Genomic DNA, 27,914 nt, shown 5'->3' with positions numbered 1-27,914 from the left:
GGACAGAACAGGACAACTTGTTCTGTTGATGTGCATTTGTGCGGCTTGTGTCAACACGTCGTTATTTCTACCTAATAATTCGCACATGCTTAAAAGTAATCAGAAGTGGAAGCAGTGTGGTGGGAAGATGGGAGGGTGCACAGTTGGAGGGTGAGTTTATTTGATCTATTTTGCAACGGACACCGTTTGCCTCATTGCACAACTGCCCAAGTAAGAGTACCACAGTGCTGCAGAGAGAACAGCGCCCTCTAGAGCATAAAGAGCGTAAAGACACCACTTCAGGGGTCATTCCAATAATATCCAATAGGTATTGATAACCTGCACTTAACCTACACTGAATATAATTGGAAGCAGATTTGGTGGGTTTAAGATGCCAGAATAGGGGCTGTCTGTAAATAAGTGACACAGAGGGTGGCTAAATAGACAACTCAGAAGTTTGGGAAAGTTTTGTGCTTTCCTAATTTCACCTTTTTGCCAAGCCAATATAAACTTTGTTCACAAACTATGCTTATGAAAAATTGTGTTTAGGGAAATAATAATAATGGCAAACCAATGTAACAATAAGTTTGCCATGCCAACAAATGTGCCTTGTTTGTCCATCATCCATTTATTTTCTCATGGAATCACTTATTTATTCATGTTACTGTTTAATTTCAGTAATACCTGATTTACAGAATTGTATTCTTGTTCTATGTATGAATTGACCTAAAGATAATTAAACAAAAGAAAAGAAATGACCCAAAATGAGGACTTACATTTTGTAAACAATGAATGTTTGTTTTTCCCTCTCAGCTTTTCCACTCGTATCCGCCTCCGGTACCCGGTATTCCGCCCGTCATCCCACCGGTGCCCGGAATTCCACCCGTCATCCCACCCACAGGGCCCTTCAGCTCGCTCCAAGGAGCGTTCCAGCCCAAGGTAAACGGGAACGCTGGAATATGGATTGTTAGAATCCACAGTAGTGCCATTTTACAAACTAAAATGATTTGGATAAATGTAAAACTAGGACTCGAGACCAGCGACGTGTCATGTTTATGCTTAGAGACAAGCTAAGGTGTTTATGATGAGATTCCAGCTAATTTTCCATCTCTCCAAGATTACGCTCTCGGTATCTTTGTTAGTAAACATGAGGCGTGGGTCTCACTGTTTTCCTTATTGTGGTGTGTGTGTCTTCCAGACCACAAATCCATTAGATGTGGCAGCCAGACCTGGAGCTGTCCCGCACACACTTCTTCAGAAAGACCCACGGGTATGACACACACACACAGACAGACAGACAGACAGACAGACAGACAAACAAACGCATAAATCATTAGGCTAGCCAAACATTTCTAAATGGTCAACCATGCTCTGTATGTCTAGTTGTGAAACAATTGTATTCAAATTTGACTGCAACCGTCAGATTTTATACAAATGATGTATAGCCTCTTACCCAGACCTTTTAATATTCTAATACTGTTTAAATTGTAATACTGGTAAGATTATAATAGTTTAAAGTCTAATACTGCTAAGATTTTAATACTGCTCCTCCTTCAGGCCTGTGTATTTTCAGCCTTTTAATCAAAACCTTGAAAAGAACAAAATAATTCAAAATGGCCTTCTCATGGCAACTTAATAACTAGACTTTAAAGTTTTTCAAACCAATTATGTGCTGGTTTTACAAAGCCAGTTAAATGAGCCCTAAATGTCCACAGCTGCAGAATAGTTGACTGGCTTGGCATCATTAGGGCGCAGTCTATTCGAGTGTCTGAGCCGGCAGTAACAGTCTTCCAGTGAAATGCCCCAATGTGCAGCAGCTTCAACAGTCGAATGTCCTCATGTTTTTACATCTCCAGATCTGAACTCTCTTAGCAGTCTGCTTCACTTTTCATTGATTTCACTACTTTTTTAATGTGTGTGATTTTAAGCATCTTCAGTAAATTGGGCAGCTCAGATCTACATATCTACGAGTGTCACATGTATGCCACTTATTACTAAGAGTGCTCTCGTTGATTTCATCTCACCTTCCTTTCACAAATTCTCTAAACTCTAACACTTTTTAAACTTTTAGACTAACACTTGACATTTCTGGACAGACAACCCTGTGCTCATTTTTTACAAGGCAACGTGAAGTACTTTTCTAGTTCAGTCTTGTGTATTTGTACAGATTGTTGTGCATTGACTAGGCCAAGAAACACAGAAAATCAAATGTTTTAGTTAAGAATGGACCATAATCATTGCATTGAATCTTAGGCAGTAATGAAGCAATGATGGCAAAATGTGTTAAGTGATAGCTTTGTGAGCATTCTCACTCTCTCTCTCTTTCCTTTTGCACGCATGCTCTCTCTCTCTAGCTGACAGATCCATTCCGGCCCATGCTCAGGGTAAGTGTGTTTTATGAGAGTCATTTGCCTGTGTGAACATCTGGTCATACTAGGGCAGGGCGATATGGAAAAATGTCAGAAGTCCTTTTATAGGTCTATGGATTTAGATTTTAATCTTAATTGAGATTAAGATAATTGAGCTTTCATTTTTTAGAAGTCCAACTGAAAAGGGCTATAACACAAATCAATATTAAAAATGGAGAAAATTGGAATGGGGAAATATTCTGACCAATCAGATTATCAGAATATTGTAGCTATAAAACAAACGTAAAATGTGCAAAATGTTTAAGTTAGAACTAAGAGCATCACAAAATGGCCCGTCACCCAAAAATATACATGAGCGAGAGTGCCAGAAAACTGCTATCAAACAAGAATATTATTGAACAGTTATTGAACGGTTAATATTATTTTTTTCAGTATTGAGTATACAGGGCTACTGACTTTTTATGAGTATTGGGTATATATGGACTATTAAGTATAGAGGAATATTGAGTATAAGTGGGTATTAAGCACTATTGGGTATTAAGAGGGGGTTGTTGTTATAATTCCAAATAGCAAATAAAGATGCAGACTTCAGAATGAGTCAGTGAGAATACCTGGCTTGTTAAAGATAAACATTCATTTAAAGCGTCTGGCGAAAGTGTGAGGGGTAGAAGAGTTTACTTTTATACACTTTTTCAAGGACGATTTATACAGTTTACTTTTTTACCTGCTGATCTTTGGTTTCCATCATTTATTGTCCAAATCATGCATTATTTACCATTATGCAAATTTATATTCAGCTCTTATACCGGTTAGAGTTTGGTACCATTATAACTAAAATAAGAGATTCTCTTTGTGTTACCCACAGAAACATTATTGAATAAGTACATCTTCATGCTTTTAAACACTTTTTCACCACTCTGCACCTGGTACAGAGACCCTCAAAGGCCCCTACACTGAGGTCACAGGTCACCTTACAAGGATACAGGATAATATTTAGTTCATTACTTTGACTTTCTTTGCCTAAAACATTTTTTTATGTTTGAGTTATTTTTGTAGGTTATTGAGTATATAGGAGTGCTGAGTAAATGGGAGTATTGAGTATTATGCAGTAGTGTGTGTGTGTGAGTGTGAGTGTGTGTGTGTGTGTGTGTGTGTGTGAGACAACAGCTTGTGTTTTCACCCTGTAGTTTCACACAGCATTGCTTATGCCATATAGGTGCTGGAGTCAGTTTGTTCTACACTAGTTACAGCTGACTTGCTACAAACAAACATTAGTAGCACAGAATAGAACATCTGTGTGTAGCACAGAATAGAACATCTGTTCGGAAGACGGTGGTACATTACAGTTTAGTTACAACAAATTTTGTTTTGCTAATTCAGAAACATCTATTGTGAGGGGTTCGCTGTTCATTTTTTGGTTAAATATCCTTTAAAAATATCAATCATCTGAACTGTAGGTTATGTCCACCTGCTATACATATTACAAGTTTACAGCATTACAAGGCAATGTTTAAATCAAAGAATGTGTTTAATTTTGAAATTAATCTAATAAAATATTCCTTTTCTCAGAAACCAGGGAAATGGTGTGCCATGCATGTCCATATTGCCTGGCAAATCTATCACCACCAACAAAAAGGAAAGGTGAGTGAATACAGTATACTGAAAGATACTGCACAGTAGCGGTAATGCAGCACAGTTCAGACAAACGGCCTGAAACTCATTTCCTACAGTAAGACTGGATGGCAGTAATTCACTGTTATATGTGCTTATCACTGTTGACCAGACATTATTAAATTCTCTTTTGACACATGTACAGTTTCCAGAATCACTTACACATAGCCATAAACTTTTCTCATTTTATTTGCATGTCATAAATGGAAGATATGCACATTTTAATGTTCACAGTTTGCTGTTTCTCCAATCTACCAGCATATATTTGGTGTCCAAGTTTTGCACTGATGATATGAGGCTAAAGACGTAAAGGAAGGTTACACCCAGCAAACGCATCGCCACGCGTGCCTGAAGCGCACTGTCTCTAATCTCATTCAGACTGTTGTTTTCTCTGACACACATCTACAGAGATAAAGGACACAAAAACATGAACTAAAATCTGTCTTCAAGGTGCTCGCTAATGCTGGTTTTTAGCTGTACTGCATATCACAATATGTGATACAGTGGCAGAAACCCCATAAGCCACTATTCTTTGGTGCCGAACATGTGTAAGTAATTAGATGTGTTGATATATTACTTAAGGAGTATAAGAGCTTAGTAAATTATATAATTGAAGTGTTTTTCTCTCTTTCACTCTCCCGCCCTCCTTTGTCTGGAATTCTCCAGCAGCAGATGCAGGTCGATCCTCACAAGCTGGATTTTGGTCTCAAGCCAGAATTCCTGAGTCGGCCCCCAGGTCCCAGTCTCTTTGGCGCAATCCACCACCCCCACGATTTGGCACGACCCGCCACGCTTTTCTCAGCAGCGAGTGAGTAAGGTTTTAGGCTAGGTAGATTTCCTCCCCACAGAGGTGCCAGAATTAGAATTCAACCCTGCATACTTGTGAGTTAACACATCCTAAATAGAATCAAATACTTGCCAGTCAGAAGATTTTATTATAAATACCATCACCATTTCAGATTCATATGCTGCAGCAATCCACTGAAGTCTTTGAAAATATTTTCTCTCTGGTCAACACACCCAAAATTGCCAAGCTGACTTTAACTTGAATTTTGGGCCTGTCACTAAAAACACACAACTGTCAGTAAACACGTCTTTTAACATGTGGCGTGATGCTGTGTCCCCCCACTAATTCATGTGCAGTGCCCTTAGGTGCATTCTCATGTGTAACATATGGAAGTACTCAGCCATTAATAAGCGCTGCCAGTGAGGGTTAAATCACAGGAGCTGGCAACTTTCCTTTCTTAGTTCTTTGTTTTTCTGGTAATGAGTTTTGAAGAATATACTATTTGAAAGATGTGTATTTGAATATATATTGATCATATATTTGAAATATGAAATACCAATTTTTCTCAAAAGTGAAATTTGTTTTGATGGAGGTTGTTTTTTGATGAACTATTAAGCATCGTTTATACTCTTGACTTTAATGGATCTGTACATAGAAGCGTGTGTGTGCGAATGATATTCCCAAGTGTTTTCTGTGTTGGAAAGCAAGCACACTCATGGAGCTTTTCCTCTTCCGTCTGCTGAAGGTTCCGCGCATCCCTCCGCCGCTCCATTCGGACCGCCTCCACCTCACGCCACCACCTTCCTGACGCCGGCACCTCACTTGGGTACGGCATTCCGACTGTGCTCTGCCACTGACCACCCGCCTGGGACGCGTTGCCAGATTGATCTGTGTGTGAAGAGTGAGCGTGGAAGGTCTAGCAGATAGACTGGAACTGTAGGATGCTTGATGTCATGTCTGTGAAGTCGTGCAGCAGTTGAAGGATCCTTAATGCTGTGTGATGTGTGGACTCTCTCCATGCTCCTGCAGAGCCCTTCAACAGACCACCATCGTTTGGAGGTCTCGGCGCGTTAAGCAGTACAGCCTTCGGGGGCCTGGGAAACCCAGCGCTTAGTGAGTGTCAAACACCTTAATCCCCCAATTACTTAATTAATCAAATACCTCAAACACCCAATTAATCAGTTGGTCAGATACCTTAATCACTCAATTCATCATTTAGTCAATTACCTTAAACCTCCAATTTATCAATTAGTCCAATACTTTAATCATGCAAATAATCAATTACTCAAAAACCTTAATCATACAATTAATCAATTATACAATTAGTTAATTAACAAAAAATACAATTAGCTACTAAGCAAACATGAGGAGCCATGTCATAAATGGAGGCATGTCGGGATTTAAACGCTTTTTCTGTGCCACTACGAACCAAATCCTACCAAAACCTGACCAAATCCATGGAGCCTTAAATCTACAGGAAGCGCTCTGTCATGCTGTTCCCGCCGTTCCGTTAAATCCAATAACTCAGAAACACGCATTCTTATGATAAAAGGTCCTTTTCCTTCTTCGAAAGTTTAACACAACACCATGGTAACACCATGGTAACATGATAACAAATGGTCATCTGGGAGCCCCGCCCTGATGGAATGTAATTTCCAGTTTTCCAGAAAGGGCTTATCCATGCCTCATTTCACAGACATACTGCTCACTGCTCTGACTAGCTTAAGCCTGGTCTTGGCCTAATTGTGGCACCAGTGATAAATCAGCATTAGGAACTGTTTAAATTAGGTTTAAGTTTAATCTGGGAGGCGTGCCTATAACATGGCCTCAAGCACAAAGCCCATCCCTCTGCCTTGATGTACTTTTAATGTGCGAAGGGACTTTACTGTCATAACTACTTGCAGTTTATTTCTAAGTTTGTATTTTGGGGTTGCGGGAGAAAAAAAAGCATTTTATTTATGTAAAGCATGGTTGGCATGAACACATTTCAGTGTGTGTGCAAACACCAACCAAACCTGTCGTGTGCAAACATAAGACTGGCTCTCATTTCTGTGGTGCCATTATTCATCTGTAGCTCATTGACATGAAGGACTGTGTAGAAGAGCGAACATACATGCCAGAATAAGACATGCTAGCCATACAGGATAGTAAGACGCGTGCTAGCCATACATGGGGCTTAGTTCATGTTTTTATAATTGTTCAGAATATAGACACCTGTGTTCTTATCAGATAAGCAGTCGGAGAATGTCACTTACTTATTATTGTTGTCTTCTGTAATACATGGACATTAAGGCCTTGGATATTTCAGAATTAAAAGAGGTATAAAAGTAAAGACGACCTTTAATAGTATGATGTGATGCTGACCTTTTGTGCTGTGACCAGTGATATGACATTGACCTTTGTGCTGTGACCAGTGATGTGACGTTGACCTTTGGTGCTGTGACCAGTGATGGTGTGACGTTGACCTTTGGTGCTGTGACCAGTGATATGACATTGACCTTTGTGCTGTGACCAGTGATATGACATTGACCTTTGTGCTGTGACCAGTGATGATGGTATTTTGTCGCCTCCACCTTTCAGCTCCGAACTCTGTCTTCGGGCATAAGGACTCCACCAACGTCCAGCAGCACTTTGGTGCTGGCCATGAGCCTTGGAACAGGCTGCACCGCACACCCCCATCTTTCCCCACCCCACCTCCCTGGCTGAAACCCGGAGACTCCGAACGCAGCACCTCCGTCAGCTCCCATGAAAGGGACCGGGACAGAGACTCGGACAAGAGGGACTCTTCCATTGGTAAAGAGGACAAAGATCGGTGAGCTTCCTTCAGTAACTGCATCGTAATTTCATTTCTGTGTCGGGAGACTTTAATTCATTCGCAGCCTTGCAATGTGACGATTCTCCACAAGGGGGAGCTGTGTTTGTGTGCATTATTGAAAGGGTGGAAAACCACACCGGCAGGATGTCACAGGCGCAAATTTGTTTGCAGTCACAACATATACATGAATATGTAAATGCAAGGTATATTCAATGCTGCGGGCATTGAAAATGAGGTGTAGTGATTTGTATATTTAAAAAATCCTTATAATGAAAATATTGATTAGATCAGTGTATTGATTGATACATATGTGTCACGTCAAATACATTATGGATATGACCATCCACTGGCATAGCTAGTATTTGTTTTATTAATATTTGGAATATTACTCAGTTAATTAACAATTAAAAATACAGAATGCCAAACACACCATCATGATCTAGCAATTCTGTATGATGATAATGGGGCTAAGAACAAACATTCAGTTGGTAAGTGTTGTTTTATTATAGAATTGTTTATTTCAATGCTGAATGCCAAGTTGTGGTAGGACAGGCACAGCACATGTAACTGTAGCACACACGCCACAGATGTGAAGGAAGCATGTGTGCGTGCGTGCGTGTGTGTGCGCGCGTGCGCGTGCGTGTGTGTGCGCGCGTGTGTGTGTGTGCTACATCTTTTTAATTGGCCTTGTGTTTACACGCTAACAATCAGGTAAATGCAAAGTTAAAATATCCCTAAAAAATCAGGTGACATTTTGTTCTTCAAAAAATAACAAAATCACTTAAATTATGAAAAAGGGTAAATATTTAAGAGGGAATCATCTGGTGCATAGACAGAGAAGCCCAGGAACCAAATCAAACACAATTATACACAATTGGTACACAAATGTGCATAGTGACGTGCCTTAAGTAGAACTGCAGTGCTGAAGTACTACTGAAATGTAGTCCTCAAAACTAGTCACTGACTTGCTCACATACTAACACGCATTTACCAGGCCCAAGATTCTCCACAAGAGGGAGCTATTGGCACTCAGTTACAGCAGCATTGTATTATGTGATGTTTTAGTGGTGCATTTTAGGTGATGCATTAGCGATATAAAACATTTATATCAATGAAAGAAAGTTCATTATCCGATTTTATAATTAAGAGGAAGAAACTGAGTTGCCGAAATATGAATAGACTTAAAGTAAACACACTGTGGTGATTTTTTTATTTATTTATTTATTAAATCTCTTTATAAGCAGCAGTTGCTTCACTTTCTTCTGTTTTAAGTGTGTGAGGTGTTTTATCTGCTGCTAATGGAGACATGCTTGTTTCATCTGCTGACAGAGATGCTGTGGACAAGCGGCATCCGAGCCACCCTTCTCCAGCCCCCATCAACCCCCTCACCCTGCTGGGCCGGACGTCCGATGCCCCCCGCAGCCAGTTTGTACCCAGCGAGCCGCGGGACAAAGACAAACACAAAGAGCGAGAGCGGGAAAAGGAGCTGTCCGACTGGAAAGATCCCAGCGCGGACGAGCACAAGCCGAAGGAGAATCACCATGACGACAAAGGCACAGCCATCATCTCGGACGGGCGTACGTCCGAGGACAAGCCGGCCAATCGGGCGACGGCGTCGCCGTACGTGAGGCCAGCAGGCCTGGAGAGGATGAACGGCGGGATGAGCGGCGACAGCGCCGAGAAGAAGAACAGCGAGGTGAAGGTGAAGGAAGAGAGGAAAGAGGAGCCAGACGGAGCTACAGGCAGGTCCCCGGAACAGAGATCCACCCCCCACGCTCCTCCACCCCCTGGCAGCCTCCACCCACCCCCCTCTCTGGGAGTGCCCACGGGCATGGCCGGGGTACACCCCATGAACAGCGTCAGCAACCTGGAGAGGACTCGCATGGTGGCCCCCTTCATGGGCATCAGCCCTATCCCCGGGGCGGACAGGTTTCCTTACCCTGCCTTCCACTGGGACCCGATGAGGGACCCCTACAGAGGGCTGGACATCCACCGGCGGGACCCGCTGGGCCGGGACATGCTCCTGAGGAGTGATCCCCTGCACCGGCTGGCCACGCCGCGGCTCTACGAGGCGGAGCGCTCTTATCGGGACCGCGAGCCACATGACTTCAATCGCGACGGCTCTCAAGGGCTGACTCTGGAGCAGAGGCGGGAGCATGAGAGGGCGCACCTCGAGGAGCGTGAGCGACTGCACATGCTCAGAGAGGACTACGAGCACGGACGCCTGCACTCCATGCACCACGCTGCACTAGACGGACACCTTCCCCACCCTGGCCTCATGGCGCCGGGGTTACCCAGCATGCACTACCCTCGTGTCAGCCCCTCTACGGCTGCGGTCGCTGCAGCAGCCGCCCATCAGAACGGAATCCTGAACAAAACGCCGCCCACTGCATCCCTCAGTGCACCACCACCCCTCATCCCAACGCTCGGCACTCGGGCAGCCTCTCCCAGACGGACCACCCCTTTGAGCACAGATGTCAGAGACAGACCGCCCTCACACGCCCATAAAGACATTGAGGCACGGTGAGACCAGACACATACGCGCCCAAGATTTGTGCCTGATGGACTAAACATAACCAAGCACTTAGTTATTGGGCTATAGAATATGTACTATAACTGTACAGAACCTTCATTATCTTTTGTGATTTATTTTTTTTAGTTGGTTGTTTTTGTTTTTTTGTTTGTAAAAAAAAAAAAAACAAGAAGAAAGTTGCTAAACAAAAGTGGAAATTCTACCTGCCATTTCATTCAGTTTGATCCTAATTTGTCTATGAATTTTTAATTTGGATGATGATCTCAAGCGATTAGGAAACTGTATAATGCAAACCAAGGACATCCCCACACAGTCAAGTTTTTGGAATGTACAGGTACTTTAATTCACTGCAAGATGGAAAATGTAGATATTTGTATAGTTAGTGTGATCACTCCTTAAGGATAAAATGAAGGTACCAATATGCAAATAGCTGTCATGAAAGCTTTACTTTAAACAATTGTACATAATCGATAAACAAAACTAAGAATGCTCTCTTTCGCAGAATGGTTTTAGCTCAGTCAGCATGGTGTTTAAGTTTCACATTTCTCCAACAACCTCTTTTACCCTTTCAACTATGCAACTCATGCCTTGACTCTCCTACATTCTGTCTGTTTGCCCCTCACACACCCTTCTTTGAGGGCCAGAATTTTCTCTTTAAAATTGTATTCTTTATACAACCTGAACCCCATCCTTAATTATAGTGCCAAGACACGTATGACTCTCCATTTCAATTGCAGCTGTATCTTAGCTAGATCTAAAAGAAATAAAATGTGCACAAAAACCAAATTTCTGAAGTACATCTCAACTCGCACTGAAAACTCCTTATTGTGTTTAGTTATGTTAATGCAACTGGGAGTTGTGTGAACCTGTGGAGACAATCTTATAAATACATATTCAAAATAATTTATTCTCAGAAATACAGACAGATACCAGATCCCTTATGTCTTTCCATGAAAGTTAGTCATTTCTGATTTTAAAGGACAGCTTGTTCTGAAGGGAACACAGCGGAACCAAGACGACATTTCCTAAAGCCTAGGAGGTTAAAGATGTGTTGGGAACAAGAATAGCGGCTCCCCTTGGTTCAATGGTGTATTAAAGTGCTATCTTAAGTTATCTACAAAATTAAAAAGACAAAAGTCTAAACCTTCAGACCATTTGTTTTTAATGAGCAGAGATATATTTTAGTAGTTCATTAACAGTTTAGATGTGTGCTTTAAAACTGTCAAATTCTAATGTTGTGCAGTGGGGTTTTTTTGGTTGGTTGTTTTTTTTGGGGGGGTTGTTTTTTTGTTTTTTTTTTATTTTTATCCAACACTAAAAATTGTCCACTGAAGTAGTGGGTAGTCAATATGTATTGCAAAGAGATTGTTAACAAGAACTTTTTTGCTGTTTATCATGTATGTAAAAATTGAAGTCCTTTCTAGATCATGTACAAAGGAAGAAAACAGTAAGGCGATTGGACATTGGGCATGCTCCTCCGTTACACTTGTGTTATTTAAATTGTGCCATGTTATTAAAAAAATGTGAATTCTCTCTGCCGGAATGTTTCTGACTAATTATGTAAAGGAGCAAATCTTTCACAAACACACCGTGACAACACCCTGCCTCTTAATTTTCTTGTGGAATAGAGAAGAAAGTCTATTTTCTCTTACACAAGAATACTTTTTCCAAGCAGATTATTAGTTATAAGTGAAAATTAAATGTAAAAGGTAGTCGTCTTCTGCTGCCAGGGTCTGTAACCCTTGGGGCCCTCAGCTCCTGCCCTGTGCCTGACGGGCACTGTACGGCACCCTTACTCTGGACCTTGCGAGTGCTGGACCCACATGGTTCTCTGTTGTTGCCTCTTCAGGCTGAGCCTGACTGGGTTACATAAGCAGCTTGGCCCCCATTCACTCACCGACGAACACTACCTCCAGGCTGTAAACCTCTCAGACAGGGTAACTGATAAAGAATATCAGATTATCATAAGGGTTTATGGCTCATGTTTGTCCAGATCTTCACCACAGACCTGTTCTTCGTGGGAGACTACCAGGAGTTTAAAACAAATGACATGATCCACAGGTCATTAGCCCACCCAATGCCATCCACCACAACGAGGCTTAGGAACAGACTTAGGACAAATTCAAATGGTAAAAACCTCAGCTATAAGGCTACGTTCCACTGACAACTCAGCTATTATTGGAAAATACAGCTCTTAAGAAATTTCAGAAGGTAACCTGGAATACATTAATATTTAAATCTGCAAATTCCTCCCTTTGTATTTGCTGGAGATGCCCTGCACTACCATCTGAAGTGCCTGGTGGAGTGAACTCACGTGCGCCTCTAGTGCCATTTGAAGTGCCTGGTGGAGTGAACCCACGTGAGACTGCAGTACTATCTGCTGCTAGTTGCTCAGTGTCAGAGCTTGGATCAGTGTGGAGTGCATCTTTGAGACACCCGCACAAAAAGATTTAGGAATCCTTCAAGTGCTTGTGTAACTGTACCTACCACTTAACAGTATATATTTACATGGATGCATTTGACAGAATTAAGTGACATGGTGAAGAGCTTAGCAAGGTAACCTAGATATCCTATGCTGCCACCTTAACACCATGTTAATGTATAAGCACTTCACAATATTAAAATGAATGTGCACCTAACATTGCACAGGAGATCCTGCCATTATAATTAAGTATGTTTACAGTTGTGTTAAACAACAGTGAATGAAACAGCTCTTCAATAAAATGCATACACATGAAATCAAAACACATCAAGATAGAGTTCCCAGAACATCAAAATCTAAATAACATACTCTTGAAAGTTTCTTTGATCTTCCAAATTCCTTAAAGATTTTGAGTGTGAGGATCTTTGTTGACATAGTCCTCCCTTGTCCAGACAGACTTGCCTACAACAAACAAAAAATAATAATTCACTCTCATTCAGGAGTTTGAGCATCATGGGAAACCTGCAGTGGACCAGCTTTGAAAGAAGGCATAGTTTAGGCACTTGTCATTCCCATACAGAAAAAAACTTGTAGATAGAAATATCCCTATATGGTAAGCTAGGCACCATATACATGACTGCACCCATGGGTTTGGAATGTTACAGAGAAATACTTTCTTCAGTGGCCGCAGTGTGTCCAGGAAGTATCCTCTTGCTTGGCAGTCTACTGAATGGCAGGTATGCCTGCCAAACCACCATACTTAGTTCCACTGCCAGCACACTTGACCACTGATGCCAGTGCCTGCCCAGTACAGTGCTGGAGGACCATGATCAGTGGGGTGATCTCCGCTGGCAGTTCAATGAGCACCTGTAGTACCTTCCCGTCCAGCGCCAGACACTACTGCATCCCAGTGGAGGTCAGTCATCCAGCCACGATGCTGGGCAGCTGTGTGGAATATTGTTAGAATTTCCTGCAATGCAATTCCCTTTTCTTTGCAGCACAGTCTTTTCCATCCAGCCGTATTAAAGATTTATATTCTGTCATGTTAGCATGTCTGTTCTTAGATAGATGAAAGGCTTTGTCACAGACGGCTGTCTCATTGCATATTCCTTCAGGTCTGAACATGTTACGCTTGCTGTGTCATTTACATATTTCCACGTACTCTTCTGCATTGCCATCTATATATACTCATGTATCTCTGAATAAAGTGAACGGGCTTCACAGCATTTCTGACTCCGTGTCACTCATTCTGAGAAACGTACCCCAGGGCCCTGAGGAAGGACAGCCAGACCAGGCGAGGCAGACGGTGGGACCAGAGGAACAGGGTTAAGGAAAATAGGGAATTTTTTCCTTACAGCCATTGTAGCATGGAAACTGGATGTGCGATTTCTCTGTCACTGCCATCTTCTCGCTCTCTCACTTGCTCCATCCAGGCTATGCTGTTGAGTCTCTGACTGCTGGACCCATCCAGGAGGAGGCAGACATAGCCCCTTAAACAGCAGAAAAGAACCACTGGCACAGAGAACATCTCTGGTGATCAGCTACCCCAACATCTCAGCTAAAGTCAACGGACCAGACCTGGACACGGAAGTTCTGAAGTGAAGAATGGGCGACTCAGGTACGCAACACTCATCTCTGCCCCGTCTGTTGATTGTCCTGGGTGGTGAGGTAAGAGGGGAATGCCAGTTTTTACATGTAGTATTTAAAGTCAGGAAATTAAGTGCACCTAAAATGCATAGTCATAGAGGCCTCAGAAAGGTGTCTAATTAGTGAGGTTTTGATGCATGACCAGTTGCCCACACAGTTTGTGCTTCTCAAAAACATTTGGGTGCACATAAGATGCCACACATACAGATTTAAATACAAAATAATTTATAGCAAATCTTCTCAGTGGTTGTACTGGCTTGACAAATGGCCTCTCAAGAGAAAAAAAAACAAAAAAAAACAGCCATGATTTTTCAGTAATGGTCCATTCACAGAGAAAGACTTGGGCCAAAGTTCATCATGTTAGGTGGACAAGTTCGGAGGCATTTGGTGAGTCCAATAAGTTGATTTCCTTGTCCAGATATGTCACTATAGTCACCTCAGAGGAGTTATGGCCATTTATAATTTGGCAGAAAGTCCGTGACACTGTCCCTGTGCAAACCAAAACAATCCTGGCCTACTGGCACTTATTTCAGATAAACTAAACTGGCCAGACGGCATCTAACCCAATACGCATTGAAAAAAAATACTCCTAAGAATTTCTGTCATTTGAGAATGTTAGTACATGATGTATTAAAGCGAAAAGACTAACAAACCCAAATTAGACCAAGACTAGTGTGTCTACTACTTTACTTACTACTGTATGCATGTTCCACTTATCTCCAATACATGCAAGTCTTACCAAATTTTGACCCTTACCATCCCGGAAGAATTTCACAAAAATATGCATTAATGCAGGATTTCATACAGAAAAAAGTTGAAATTTACAACAAAAATGACTGGACTTTTGACTGGAAACACGCACAATATGTAAGATTATAGCCTCACCTTCCCAAACAAGTTTGACAAAAGCATGCATTAATAAAAATACTCAAACTTTACTTTTTCCTACTTTGTGTCATTTCAAAATGTTGGTAGATGCTTTAATACAGTAAAATTAGTCTACTTTTACAAGAAAAATGACATTACACTTTGGAGCTGAAACACTTACAATATGTAAGCCTATAATCTTACCTTCCCAGAAGATTTTCAATATATTAAACATTAATAATGCGACATTTAATGGGTTAGGGAGGATGCAGGGACGAGGCACGTTGAACAGAACAGACGTTTTAATATCAAGCACGACAACACACACACAAACACTACGTGGGTCAAACACCGACAACTGACGATACGATGACACGAGACTTATACACTAATTACACACAGCAAGGAGCAAATGCACAACTCAAGAGGGCGTGGCAATACGCACACAGACACACACAGGGGGGAGGGGCCGTACCGTGACAAGAATAATCAATTTACTTATTCCTATTTTTTGTCATTTGAAAATGTTTGTAGATGCTTTAATACAGTAAAAAGAGTAAATTTTTACAACAAAAAAAATCACATTGTTTCAGGTCTAATGGGCAGTCAATATTTTATGGCCCTAGCCTTAGCTTCACAGAAGATTTTCTATAAAATATGCATTAAAAAGAATACTCTCAAACTTTATTATTCCTACTTTGTGTTATTTGTAGATGCATTACTGTAAGGTGGTCGTAAACCCAGGTCAGCTGGGTGATGATACCAACAGCCTACTGGGTGAGCAACCACACTAACAATGGTGGGCCCATGTGCCAAACAGTTAGAGCTTGGGTCAGGTAAACCAAAAAGGAAAAACTAAAACACCACGCAGAGCATGGAAAAATGGAGAACAAAAGGACAGCAGGGGTAGAAATGGCAACCCCGATGCACTGGGAAAAAGTCAAACTAAAACCTCCAAAACAAAACCAGAAAACGGGCAGGAATTTGAATGGCTAAGGGAAGCCTCCGGAGAGAGACAGACACAAGAGGAAAAACTTGAGAAAGGAGGGGACATGTAAAAATACAGACACCCTCGCAGCACAGAAGTGAGGTGTAGAACGAGAGCTCACAGACCTCAATAGCTTAAGTTGCCAGCTAGGAGCTTGACTCAAAACTTTGGCAAAAAACCCAACACTGAACAACTGGCTCACTGGGCTTATATAAGGTCTAGCCCAGCTGTTGGGTGTTAAGCCTGATTAGTGGTGTGGTTGATTCGAGGCCTCCCTCTGGTGGTCGGAAGGGGCCTAGGCCTGCTACCAACCCTTACAAATACAGTAAAAACAGCAAAATATTGCAAAAAAATGACATTGCACTTTGGAGCTGAAACACTCACAATACGTAAGACAATAGCCTTACCTTCCCAAAAGCTTTTCAATATATTAAACATTAATAGGAATACTCTCAAACTTTACTTATTCCTACTTTTTGTCATTTGAAAATGTTTGTAGATGCTATAATACAGTAAAATACTCAAATTGTACAACAAAATCAAATTGCAATTTTGAACTGAAACATTCACAATATGTAAGGCTATAGCCTTACCATCCCAGAGGATTTTGACAAAAAAATTCATTAATAAAAATACTCTCAAACTTTAGTAATTCCTACTTTTTGTAATTTGAAAATGTTTTTAAATTCTTTATTGGAGCAAATATAGTCAAATTTTACAACAAAAATTCACATTGCACTTTTGACCTGACACACTCAAAATATGTAAGACAATAGCGTTACCTTCCCAGAAGATTTTCAGTAAATTATACCTTAATAAGAAAACTCAAACTTAGGTTATTCCTACTTTTTGTCATTTGAAAATGTTTGTAGATGCTTTAATACTGTAATAACAGTTAAATTTTGCAATAAAAATGACACTGCACTGTGGACCGGAAACAGTCACAATATGTAAGGCTATAACCATACCTTCAAAGATGTACAATAAATTAAACATTAATAAGAATACTCTCAAACTTTAGTAATTCCTACTTTTTGTCATTTGAAAATGTTTGTAGATGCTATAATACAGTAAAAAACTCGAATTGTACAACAAAATCAAATTGCACTTTTGACCTAAAACATTCACAATATGTAAGGCCTTACCTTCCCAGAGGATTTTGACAAAAAAAATCATTAATAAAAATACTCTCAAACTTTAGTAATTCCTACTTTTTGTCATATGAAAATGTTTGTAAATTCTTTATTGGAGCAAACATAGTCAAATTTTACAACAAAAATTCACATTGCACTTTTGACCTGACACACTCAAAATATGTAAGACAATAGCGTTACCTTCCCAGAAGATTTTCAGTAAATTATACCTTAATAAGAAAACTCTCAAACTTAGGTTATTCCTACTTTTTGTCGTTTGAAAATGTTTGTAGATGCTTTAATACTGTAATAACAATAACTCTCAAAGTTTAGTAATTCCTACTTTTTGTCATTTGAAATTGTGTGTAAATGCTTTAATGGAGCAAACATAGTTACATTTTGCAATAAAAATGACACTGCACTGTTGACCGGAAACAATCACAATATGTAAGGTTATAACCTTACATTCACAGATTTTGAATAAATGAAACATTAATAAGAATACTCTCAAACTTTACTTATTCCTACTTTTTGTAGATGCTTTAATACAGTAAAATAGTTGAATTTTACAACAAAATCAAATTGCAATTTTGAACTGAAACATTCACAATATGTAAGGCTATAGCCTTACCTTCCCAGATGATTTTGACAAAAATATGCATTAATAAAAATACTCTCAAACTTTAGTAATTCCTACTTTTTGTCATTTGAAATTGTGTGTAAATGCTTTAATGCAGCAAACATAGTCAAATTTTATAACAAAAATTCACATTGCACTTTTGACCTAACATACACACAATACGTAAGACAATAGCGTTACCTTCCCAGAAGATTTTCAGTAAATTATACCTTAATAAGAAAACTCTCAAACTTAGGTTATTCCTACTTTTTGTCGTTTGAAAATGTTTGTAGATGCTTTAATACTGTAATAACAATAACTCTCAAAGTTTAGTAATTCCTACTTTTTGTCATTTGAAATTGTGTGTAAATGCTTTAATGGAGCAAACATAGTTAAATTTTGCAATAAAAATGACACTGCACTGTTGACCGGAAACAATCACAATATGTAAGGTTATAACCTTACATTCACAGATTTTGAATAAATGAAACATTAATAAGAATACTCTCAAACTTTACTTATTCCTACTTTTTGTAGATGCTTTAATACAGTAAAATAGTTGAATTTTACAACAAAATCAAATTGCAATTTTGAACTGAAACATTCACAATATGTAAGGCTATAGCCTTACCTTCCCAGATGATTTTGACAAAAATATGCATTAATAAAAATACTCTCAAACTTTAGTAATTCCTACTTTTTGTCATTTGAAATTGTGTGTAAATGCTTTAATGGAGCAAACATAGTTAAATTTTGCAATAAAAATGACACTGCACTGTTGACCTAACACACTCACAATACGTAAGACAATAGCCTTACCTTCCCAAAAGCTTTTCAATATATTAAACATTAATAAAAATACTCTCAAACTTTATTTATTCCTACATTGTCAATTGAAAATGTTTGTAAATGATTTAATACAGCAAAAACAATACATTTTTACAATAAAAATGACATTGCACTTTTGACCTGAAACATTCACAATATGTAAGGCTATAGCCTTACCATCCCAGAGGATTTTGACAAAAAAATTCATTAATAAAAATACTCTCAAACTTTAGTAATTCCTACTTTTTGTAATTTGAAAATGTTTTTAAATTCTTTATTGGAGCAAATATAGTCAAATTTTACAACAAAAATTCACATTGCACTTTTGACCTGACACACTCAAAATATGTAAGACAATAGCGTTACCTTCCCAGAAGATTTTCAGTAAATTATACCTTAATAAGAAAACTCAAACTTAGGTTATTCCTACTTTTTGTCATTTGAAAATGTTTGTAGATGCTTTAATACTGTAATAACAGTTAAATTTTGCAATAAAAATGACACTGCACTGTTGACCGGAAACAATCACAATATGTAAGGCTATAACCATACCTTCAAAGATGTACAATAAATTAAACATTAATAAGAATACTCTCAAACTTTAGTAATTCCTACTTTTTGTCATTTGAAAATGTTTGTAGATGCTATAATACAGTAAAAAACTCGAATTGTACAACAAAATCAAATTGCACTTTTGACCTAAAACATTCACAATATGTAAGGCCTTACCTTCCCAGAGGATTTTGACAAAAAAAATCATTAATAAAAATACTCTCAAACTTTAGTAATTCCTACTTTTTGTCATATGAAAATGTTTGTAAATTCTTTATTGGAGCAAACATAGTCAAATTTTACAACAAAAATTCACATTGCACTTTTGACCTGACACACTCAAAATATGTAAGACAATAGCGTTACCTTCCCAGAAGATTTTCAGTAAATTATACCTTAATAAGAAAACTCTCAAACTTAGGTTATTCCTACTTTTTGTCGTTTGAAAATGTTTGTAGATGCTTTAATACTGTAATAACAATAACTCTCAAAGTTTAGTAATTCCTACTTTTTGTCATTTGAAATTGTGTGTAAATGCTTTAATGGAGCAAACATAGTTACATTTTGCAATAAAAATGACACTGCACTGTTGACCGGAAACAATCACAATATGTAAGGTTATAACCTTACATTCACAGATTTTGAATAAATGAAACATTAATAAGAATACTCTCAAACTTTACTTATTCCTACTTTTTGTAGATGCTTTAATACAGTAAAATAGTTGAATTTTACAACAAAATCAAATTGCAATTTTGAACTGAAACATTCACAATATGTAAGGCTATAGCCTTACCTTCCCAGATGATTTTGACAAAAATATGCATTAATAAAAATACTCTCAAACTTTAGTAATTCCTACTTTTTGTCATTTGAAATTGTGTGTAAATGCTTTAATGGAGCAAACATAGTTAAATTTTGCAATAAAAATGACACTGCACTGTTGACCGGAAACAATCACAATATGTAAGGCTATAACCATACCTTCAAAGATTTACAATAAATTAAACATTAATAAGAATACTCTCAAACTTTAGTAATTCCTACTTTTTGTCATTTGAAAATGTTTGTAGATGCTATAATACAGTAAAAAAACTCGAATTGTACAACAAAATCAAATTGCACTTTTGACCTAAAACATTCACAATATGTAAGGCCTTACCTTCCCAGAGGATTTTGACAAAAAAATTCATTAATAAAAATACTCTCAAACTTTAGTAATTCCTACTTTTTGTCATATGAAAATGTTTCTAAATTCTTTATTGGAGCAAACATAGTCAAATTTTACAACAAAAATTCACATTGCACTTTTGACCTGACACACTCAAAATATGTAAGACAATAGCGTTACCTTCTCAGAAGATTTTCAGTAAATTATACCTTAATAAGAAAACTCTCAAACTTAGGTTATTCCTACTTTTTGTCGTTTGAAAATGTTTGTAGATGCTTTAATACTGTAATAACAATAACTCTCAAAGTTTAGTAATTCCTACTTTTTGTCATTTGAAATTGTGTGTAAATGCTTTAATGGAGCAAACATAGTTAAATTTTGCAATAAAAATGACACTGCACTGTTGACCGGAAACAATCACAATATGTAAGGTTATAACCTTACATTCACAGATTTTGAATAAATGAAACATTAATAAGAATACTCTCAAACTTTACTTATTCCTATTTTTTGTAGATGCTTTAATACAGTAAAATAGTTGAATTTTACAAAAAAATCAAATTGCAATTTTGAACTGAAACATTCACAATATGTAAGGCTATAGCCTTACCTTCCCAGATGGTTTTGACAAAAATATGCATTAATAAAAATACTCTCAAACTTTAGTAATTCCTACTTTTTGTCATTTGAAATTGTGTGTAAATGCTTTAATGGAGCAAACATAGTCAAATTTTATAACAAAAATTCACATTGCACTTTTGACCTAACATACACACAATACGTAAGACAATAGCCTTACCTTCCCAGAAGATTTTCAATATATTAAACATTAGTAAGAATACTCTCAAACTTTATTTATTCCTACTTTGTCATTTGAACATGTTTGTAGATGCTTTAATACAGTAAAATAGTTGAATTTTACAACAAAATCAAATTGCACTTTTGAACTGAAACATTCACAATATGTAAGGATATAAATGACCTTACCAGAGGACTTTAACAAAAATATGCATTAATAAAAATACTCTCAAACTTTACATATTCCTACTTTTTGTCATTTGAAAATGTTTGTAGATGCTATAATGGAGTAAACATCATCAAATTTTACAACAAAAATTCACATTGCACTTTTGACCTAACACACACACAATACGTAAGACAATAGCATTACCTTCCCAGATGATTTTGACAAAAATATGCATTAATAAAAATACTCTCAAACCTTACTTATTCCTACATTGTCATTTGAAAATGTTTGTAAATGATTTAATACAGCAAAAACAATACATTTTTACAATAAAAATGACACTGCACTTTTGACCTAACACACTCACAATACGTAAGACAATAGCCTTACCTTCCCAAAAGCTTTTCAATATATTAAACATTAATAAAAATACTCTCAAACTTTATTTATTCCTACATTGTCAATTGAAAATGTTTGTAAATGATTTAATACAGCAAAAACAATACATTTTTACAATAAAAATGACATTGCACTTTTGACCTGAAACATTCACAATATGTAAGGCTATAGCCTTACCATCCCAGAGGATTTTGACAAAAAAATTCATTAATAAAAATACTTTAGTAATTCCTACTTTTTGTAATTTGAAAATGTTTTTAAATTCTTTATTGGAGCAAATATAGTCAAATTTTACAACAAAAATTCACATTGCACTTTTGACCTGACACACTCAAAATATGTAAGACAATAGCGTTACCTTCCCAGAAGATTTTCAGTAAATTATACCTTAATAAGAAAACTCTCAAACTTAGGTTATTCCTACTTTTTGTCATTTGAAAATGTTTGTAGATGCTTTAATACTGTAATAACAGTTAAATTTTGCAATAAAAATGACACTGCACTGTTGACCGGAAACAATCACAATATGTAAGGCTATAACCATACCTTCAAAGATTTACAATAAATTAAACATTAATAAGAATACTCTCAAACTTTAATAATTCCTACTTTTTGTCATTTGAAAATGTTTGTAGATGCTATAATACAGTAAAAAACTCGAATTGTACAACAAAATCAAATTGCACTTTTGATCTAAAACATTCACAATATGTAAGGCCTTACCTTCCCAGAGGATTTTGACAAAAAAATTCATTAATAAAAATACTCTCAAACTTTAGTAATTCCTACTTTTTGTCATATGAAAATGTTTGTAAATTCTTTATTGGAGCAAACATAGTCAAATTTTACAACAAAAATTCACATTGCACTTTTGACCTGACACACTCAAAATATGTAAGACAATAGCGTTACCTTCCCAGAAGATTTTCAGTAAATTATACCTTAATAAGAAAACTCTCAAACTTAGGTTATTCCTACTTTTTGTCGTTTGAAAATGTTTGTAGATGCTTTAATACTGTAATAACAATAACTCTCAAAGTTTAGTAATTCCTACTTTTTGTCATTTGAAATTGTGTGTAAATGCTTTAATGGAGCAAACATAGTTAAATTTTGCAATAAAAATGACACTGCACTGTTGACCGGAAACAATCACAATATGTAAGGTTATAACCTTACATTCACAGATTTTGAATAAATGAAACATTAATAAGAATACTCTCAAACTTTACTTATTCCTACTTTTTGTAGATGCTTTAATACAGTAAAATAGTTGAATTTTACAACAAAATCAAATTGCACTTTTGAACTGAAACATTCACAATATGTAAGGCTATAAATGACCTTACCAGAGGACTTTAACAAAAATATGCATTAATAAAAATACTCTCAAACTTTACATATTCCTACTTTTTGTCATTTGAAAATGTTTGTAGATGCTTTAATGGAGTAAACATCATCAAATTTTACAACAAAAATTCACATTGCACTTTTGACCTAACACACACACAATACGTAAGACAATAGCATTACCTTCCCAGATGATTTTGACAAAAATATGCATTAATAAAAATACTCTCAAACCTTACTTATTCCTACATTGTCATTTGAAAATGTTTGTAAATGATTTAATACAGCAAAAACAATACATTTTTACAATAAAAATGACACTGCACTTTTGACCTAACACACTCACAATACGTAAGACAATAGCCTTACCTTCCCAAAAGCTTTTCAATATATTAAACATTAATAAAAATACTCTCAAACTTTATTTATTCCTACATTGTCAATTGAAAATGTTTGTAAATGATTTAATACAGCAAAAACAATACATTTTTACAATAAAAATGACATTGCACTTTTGACCTGAAACATTCACAATATGTAAGGCTATAGCCTTACCATCCCAGAGGATTTTGACAAAAAAATTCATTAATAAAAATACTCTCAAACTTTAGTAATTCCTACTTTTTGTAATTTGAAAATGTTTTTAAATTCTTTATTGGAGCAAATATAGTCAAATTTTACAACAAAAATTCACATTGCACTTTTGACCTGACACACTCAAAATATGTAAGACAATAGCGTTACCTTCCCAGAAGATTTTCAGTAAATTATACCTTAATAAGAAAACTCTCAAACTTAGGTTATTCCTACTTTTTGTCATTTGAAAATGTTTGTAGATGCTTTAATACTGTAATAACAGTTAAATTTTGCAATAAAAATGACACTGCACTGTTGACCGGAAACAATCACAATATGTAAGGCTATAACCATACCTTCAAAGATTTACAATAAATTAAACATTAATAAGAATACTCTCAAACTTTAGTAATTCCTACTTTTTGTCATTTGAAAATGTTTGTAGATGCTATAATACAGTAAAAAACTCGAATTGTACAACAAAATCAAATTGCACTTTTGACCTAAAACATTCACAATATGTAAGGCCTTACCTTCCCAGAGGATTTTGACAAAAAAATTCATTAATAAAAATACTCTCAAACTTTAGTAATTCCTACTTTTTGTTATATGAAAATGTTTGTAAATTCTTTATTGGAGCAAACATAGTCAAATTTTACAACAAAAATTCACATTGCACTTTTGACCTGACACACTCAAAATATGTAAGACAATAGCGTTACCTTCCCAGAAGATTTTCAGTAAATTATACCTTAATAAGAAAACTCTCAAACTTAGGTTATTCCTACTTTTTGTCGTTTGAAAATGTTTGTAGATGCTTTAATACTGTAATAACAATAACTCTCAAAGTTTAGTAATTCCTACTTTTTGTCATTTGAAATTGTGTGTAAATGCTTTAATGGAGCAAACATAGTTAAATTTTGCAATAAAAATGACACTGCACTGTTGACCGGAAACAATCACAATATGTAAGGTTATAACCTTACATTCACAGATTTTGAATAAATGAAACATTAATAAGAATACTCTCAAACTTTACTTATTCCTACTTTTTGTAGATGCTTTAATACAGTAAAATAGTTGAATTTTACAACAAAATCAAATTGCAATTTTGAACTGAAACATTCACAATATGTAAGGCTATAGCCTTACCTTCCCAGATGATTTTGACAAAAATATGCATTAATAAAAATACTCTCAAACTTTAGTAATTCCTACTTTTTGTCATTTGAAATTGTGTGTAAATGCTTTAATGGAGCAAACATAGTTAAATTTTGCAATAAAAATGACACTGCACTGTTGACCGGAAACAATCACAATATGTAAGGCTATAACCATACCTTCAAAGATTTACAATAAATTAAACATTAATAAGAATACTCTCAAACTTTAGTAATTCCTACTTTTTGTCATTTGAAAATGTTTGTAGATGCTATAATACAGTAAAAAAACTCGAATTGTACAACAAAATCAAATTGCACTTTTGACCTAAAACATTCACAATATGTAAGGCCTTACCTTCCCAGAGGATTTTGACAAAAGAATTCATTAATAAAAATACTCTCAAACTTTAGTAATTCCTACTTTTTGTCATATGAAAATGTTTCTAAATTCTTTATTGGAGCAAACATAGTCAAATTTTACAACAAAAATTCACATTGCACTTTTGACCTGACACACTCAAAATATGTAAGACAATAGCGTTACCTTCTCAGAAGATTTTCAGTAAATTATACCTTAATAAGAAAACTCTCAAACTTAGGTTATTCCTACTTTTTGTCGTTTGAAAATGTTTGTAGATGCTTTAATACTGTAATAACAATAACTCTCAAAGTTTAGTAATTCCTACTTTTTGTCATTTGAAATTGTGTGTAAATGCTTTAATGGAGCAAACATAGTTAAATTTTGCAATAAAAATGACACTGCACTGTTGACCGGAAACAATCACAATATGTAAGGTTATAACCTTACATTCACAGATTTTGAATAAATGAAACATTAATAAGAATACTCTCAAACTTTACTTATTCCTATTTTTTGTAGATGCTTTAATACAGTAAAATAGTTGAATTTTACAAAAAAATCAAATTGCAATTTTGAACTGAAACATTCACAATATGTAAGGCTATAGCCTTACCTTCCCAGATGGTTTTGACAAAAATATGCATTAATAAAAATACTCTCAAACTTTAGTAATTCCTACTTTTTGTCATTTGAAATTGTGTGTAAATGCTTTAATGGAGCAAACATAGTCAAATTTTATAACAAAAATTCACATTGCACTTTTGACCTAACATACACACAATACGTAAGACAATAGCCTTACCTTCCCAGAAGATTTTCAATATATTAAACATTAGTAAGAATACTCTCAAACTTTATTTATTCCTACTTTGTCATTTGAACATGTTTGTAGATGCTTTAATACAGTAAAATAGTTGAATTTTACAACAAAATCAAATTGCACTTTTGAACTGAAACATTCACAATATGTAAGGATATAAATGACCTTACCAGAGGACTTTAACAAAAATATGCATTAATAAAAATACTCTCAAACTTTACATATTCCTACTTTTTGTCATTTGAAAATGTTTGTAGATGCTATAATGGAGTAAACATCATCAAATTTTACAACAAAAATTCACATTGCACTTTTGACCTAACACACACACAATACGTAAGACAATAGCATTACCTTCCCAGATGATTTTGACAAAAATATGCATTAATAAAAATACTCTCAAACCTTACTTATTCCTACATTGTCATTTGAAAATGTTTGTAAATGATTTAATACAGCAAAAACAATACATTTTTACAATAAAAATGACACTGCACTTTTGACCTAACACACTCACAATACGTAAGACAATAGCCTTACCTTCCCAAAAGCTTTTCAATATATTAAACATTAATAAAAATACTCTCAAACTTTATTTATTCCTACATTGTCAATTGAAAATGTTTGTAAATGATTTAATACAGCAAAAACAATACATTTTTACAATAAAAATGACATTGCACTTTTGACCTGAAACATTCACAATATGTAAGGCTATAGCCTTACCATCCCAGAGGATTTTGACAAAAAAATTCATTAATAAAAATACTTTAGTAATTCCTACTTTTTGTAATTTGAAAATGTTTTTAAATTCTTTATTGGAGCAAATATAGTCAAATTTTACAACAAAAATTCACATTGCACTTTTGACCTGACACACTCAAAATATGTAAGACAATAGCGTTACCTTCCCAGAAGATTTTCAGTAAATTATACCTTAATAAGAAAACTCTCAAACTTAGGTTATTCCTACTTTTTGTCATTTGAAAATGTTTGTAGATGCTTTAATACTGTAATAACAGTTAAATTTTGCAATAAAAATGACACTGCACTGTTGACCGGAAACAATCACAATATGTAAGGCTATAACCATACCTTCAAAGATTTACAATAAATTAAACATTAATAAGAATACTCTCAAACTTTAATAATTCCTACTTTTTGTCATTTGAAAATGTTTGTAGATGCTATAATACAGTAAAAAACTCGAATTGTACAACAAAATCAAATTGCACTTTTGATCTAAAACATTCACAATATGTAAGGCCTTACCTTCCCAGAGGATTTTGACAAAAAAATTCATTAATAAAAATACTCTCAAACTTTAGTAATTCCTACTTTTTGTCATATGAAAATGTTTGTAAATTCTTTATTGGAGCAAACATAGTCAAATTTTACAACAAAAATTCACATTGCACTTTTGACCTGACACACTCAAAATATGTAAGACAATAGCGTTACCTTCCCAGAAGATTTTCAGTAAATTATACCTTAATAAGAAAACTCTCAAACTTAGGTTATTCCTACTTTTTGTCGTTTGAAAATGTTTGTAGATGCTTTAATACTGTAATAACAATAACTCTCAAAGTTTAGTAATTCCTACTTTTTGTCATTTGAAATTGTGTGTAAATGCTTTAATGGAGCAAACATAGTTAAATTTTGCAATAAAAATGACACTGCACTGTTGACCGGAAACAATCACAATATGTAAGGTTATAACCTTACATTCACAGATTTTGAATAAATGAAACATTAATAAGAATACTCTCAAACTTTACTTATTCCTACTTTTTGTAGATGCTTTAATACAGTAAAATAGTTGAATTTTACAACAAAATCAAATTGCACTTTTGAACTGAAACATTCACAATATGTAAGGCTATAAATGACCTTACCAGAG

At 35.9% G+C, this 27,914-nt stretch overlaps 1 protein-coding gene across 6 annotated transcripts in view; it reads left to right on the top strand.

The window, feature by feature from the left end:
• auts2a (activator of transcription and developmental regulator AUTS2 a) overlaps positions 1 to 11,692 on the top strand; it is a 320,293-nt gene extending 308,601 nt beyond the window's left edge. For 4 of the 6 annotated variants that reach the window (XM_035535460.1, XM_035535459.1, XM_035535457.1 and 1 more), the window contains 9 exons: positions 793 to 918; positions 1,178 to 1,249; positions 2,334 to 2,363; positions 3,918 to 3,989; positions 4,686 to 4,827; positions 5,552 to 5,632; positions 5,836 to 5,919; positions 7,387 to 7,618; positions 8,951 to 11,692. In XM_035535460.1, the coding sequence (XP_035391353.1) occupies positions 793 to 918; positions 1,178 to 1,249; positions 2,334 to 2,363; positions 3,918 to 3,989; positions 4,686 to 4,827; positions 5,552 to 5,632; positions 5,836 to 5,919; positions 7,387 to 7,618; positions 8,951 to 10,148 (2,037 nt within the window). In that variant the 3' untranslated portion in view covers positions 10,149 to 11,692. The remainder of the gene's footprint in view (positions 1 to 792; positions 919 to 1,177; positions 1,250 to 2,333; positions 2,364 to 3,917; positions 3,990 to 4,685; positions 4,828 to 5,551; positions 5,633 to 5,835; positions 5,920 to 7,386; positions 7,619 to 8,950) is intronic. The other 2 variants (XM_035535462.1, XM_035535458.1) reach the window with 1 other exon arrangement.
• Positions 11,693 to 27,914: the final 16,222 nt, after the last annotated feature.

This window comes from Electrophorus electricus, chromosome 17 (assembly GCF_013358815.1).
Source record: "Electrophorus electricus isolate fEleEle1 chromosome 17, fEleEle1.pri, whole genome shotgun sequence".
In the NCBI taxonomy this organism is placed as follows: Eukaryota; Metazoa; Chordata; class Actinopteri; order Gymnotiformes; family Gymnotidae; genus Electrophorus; species Electrophorus electricus.
This window is presented reverse-complemented; position numbering and strand designations above follow the sequence as displayed.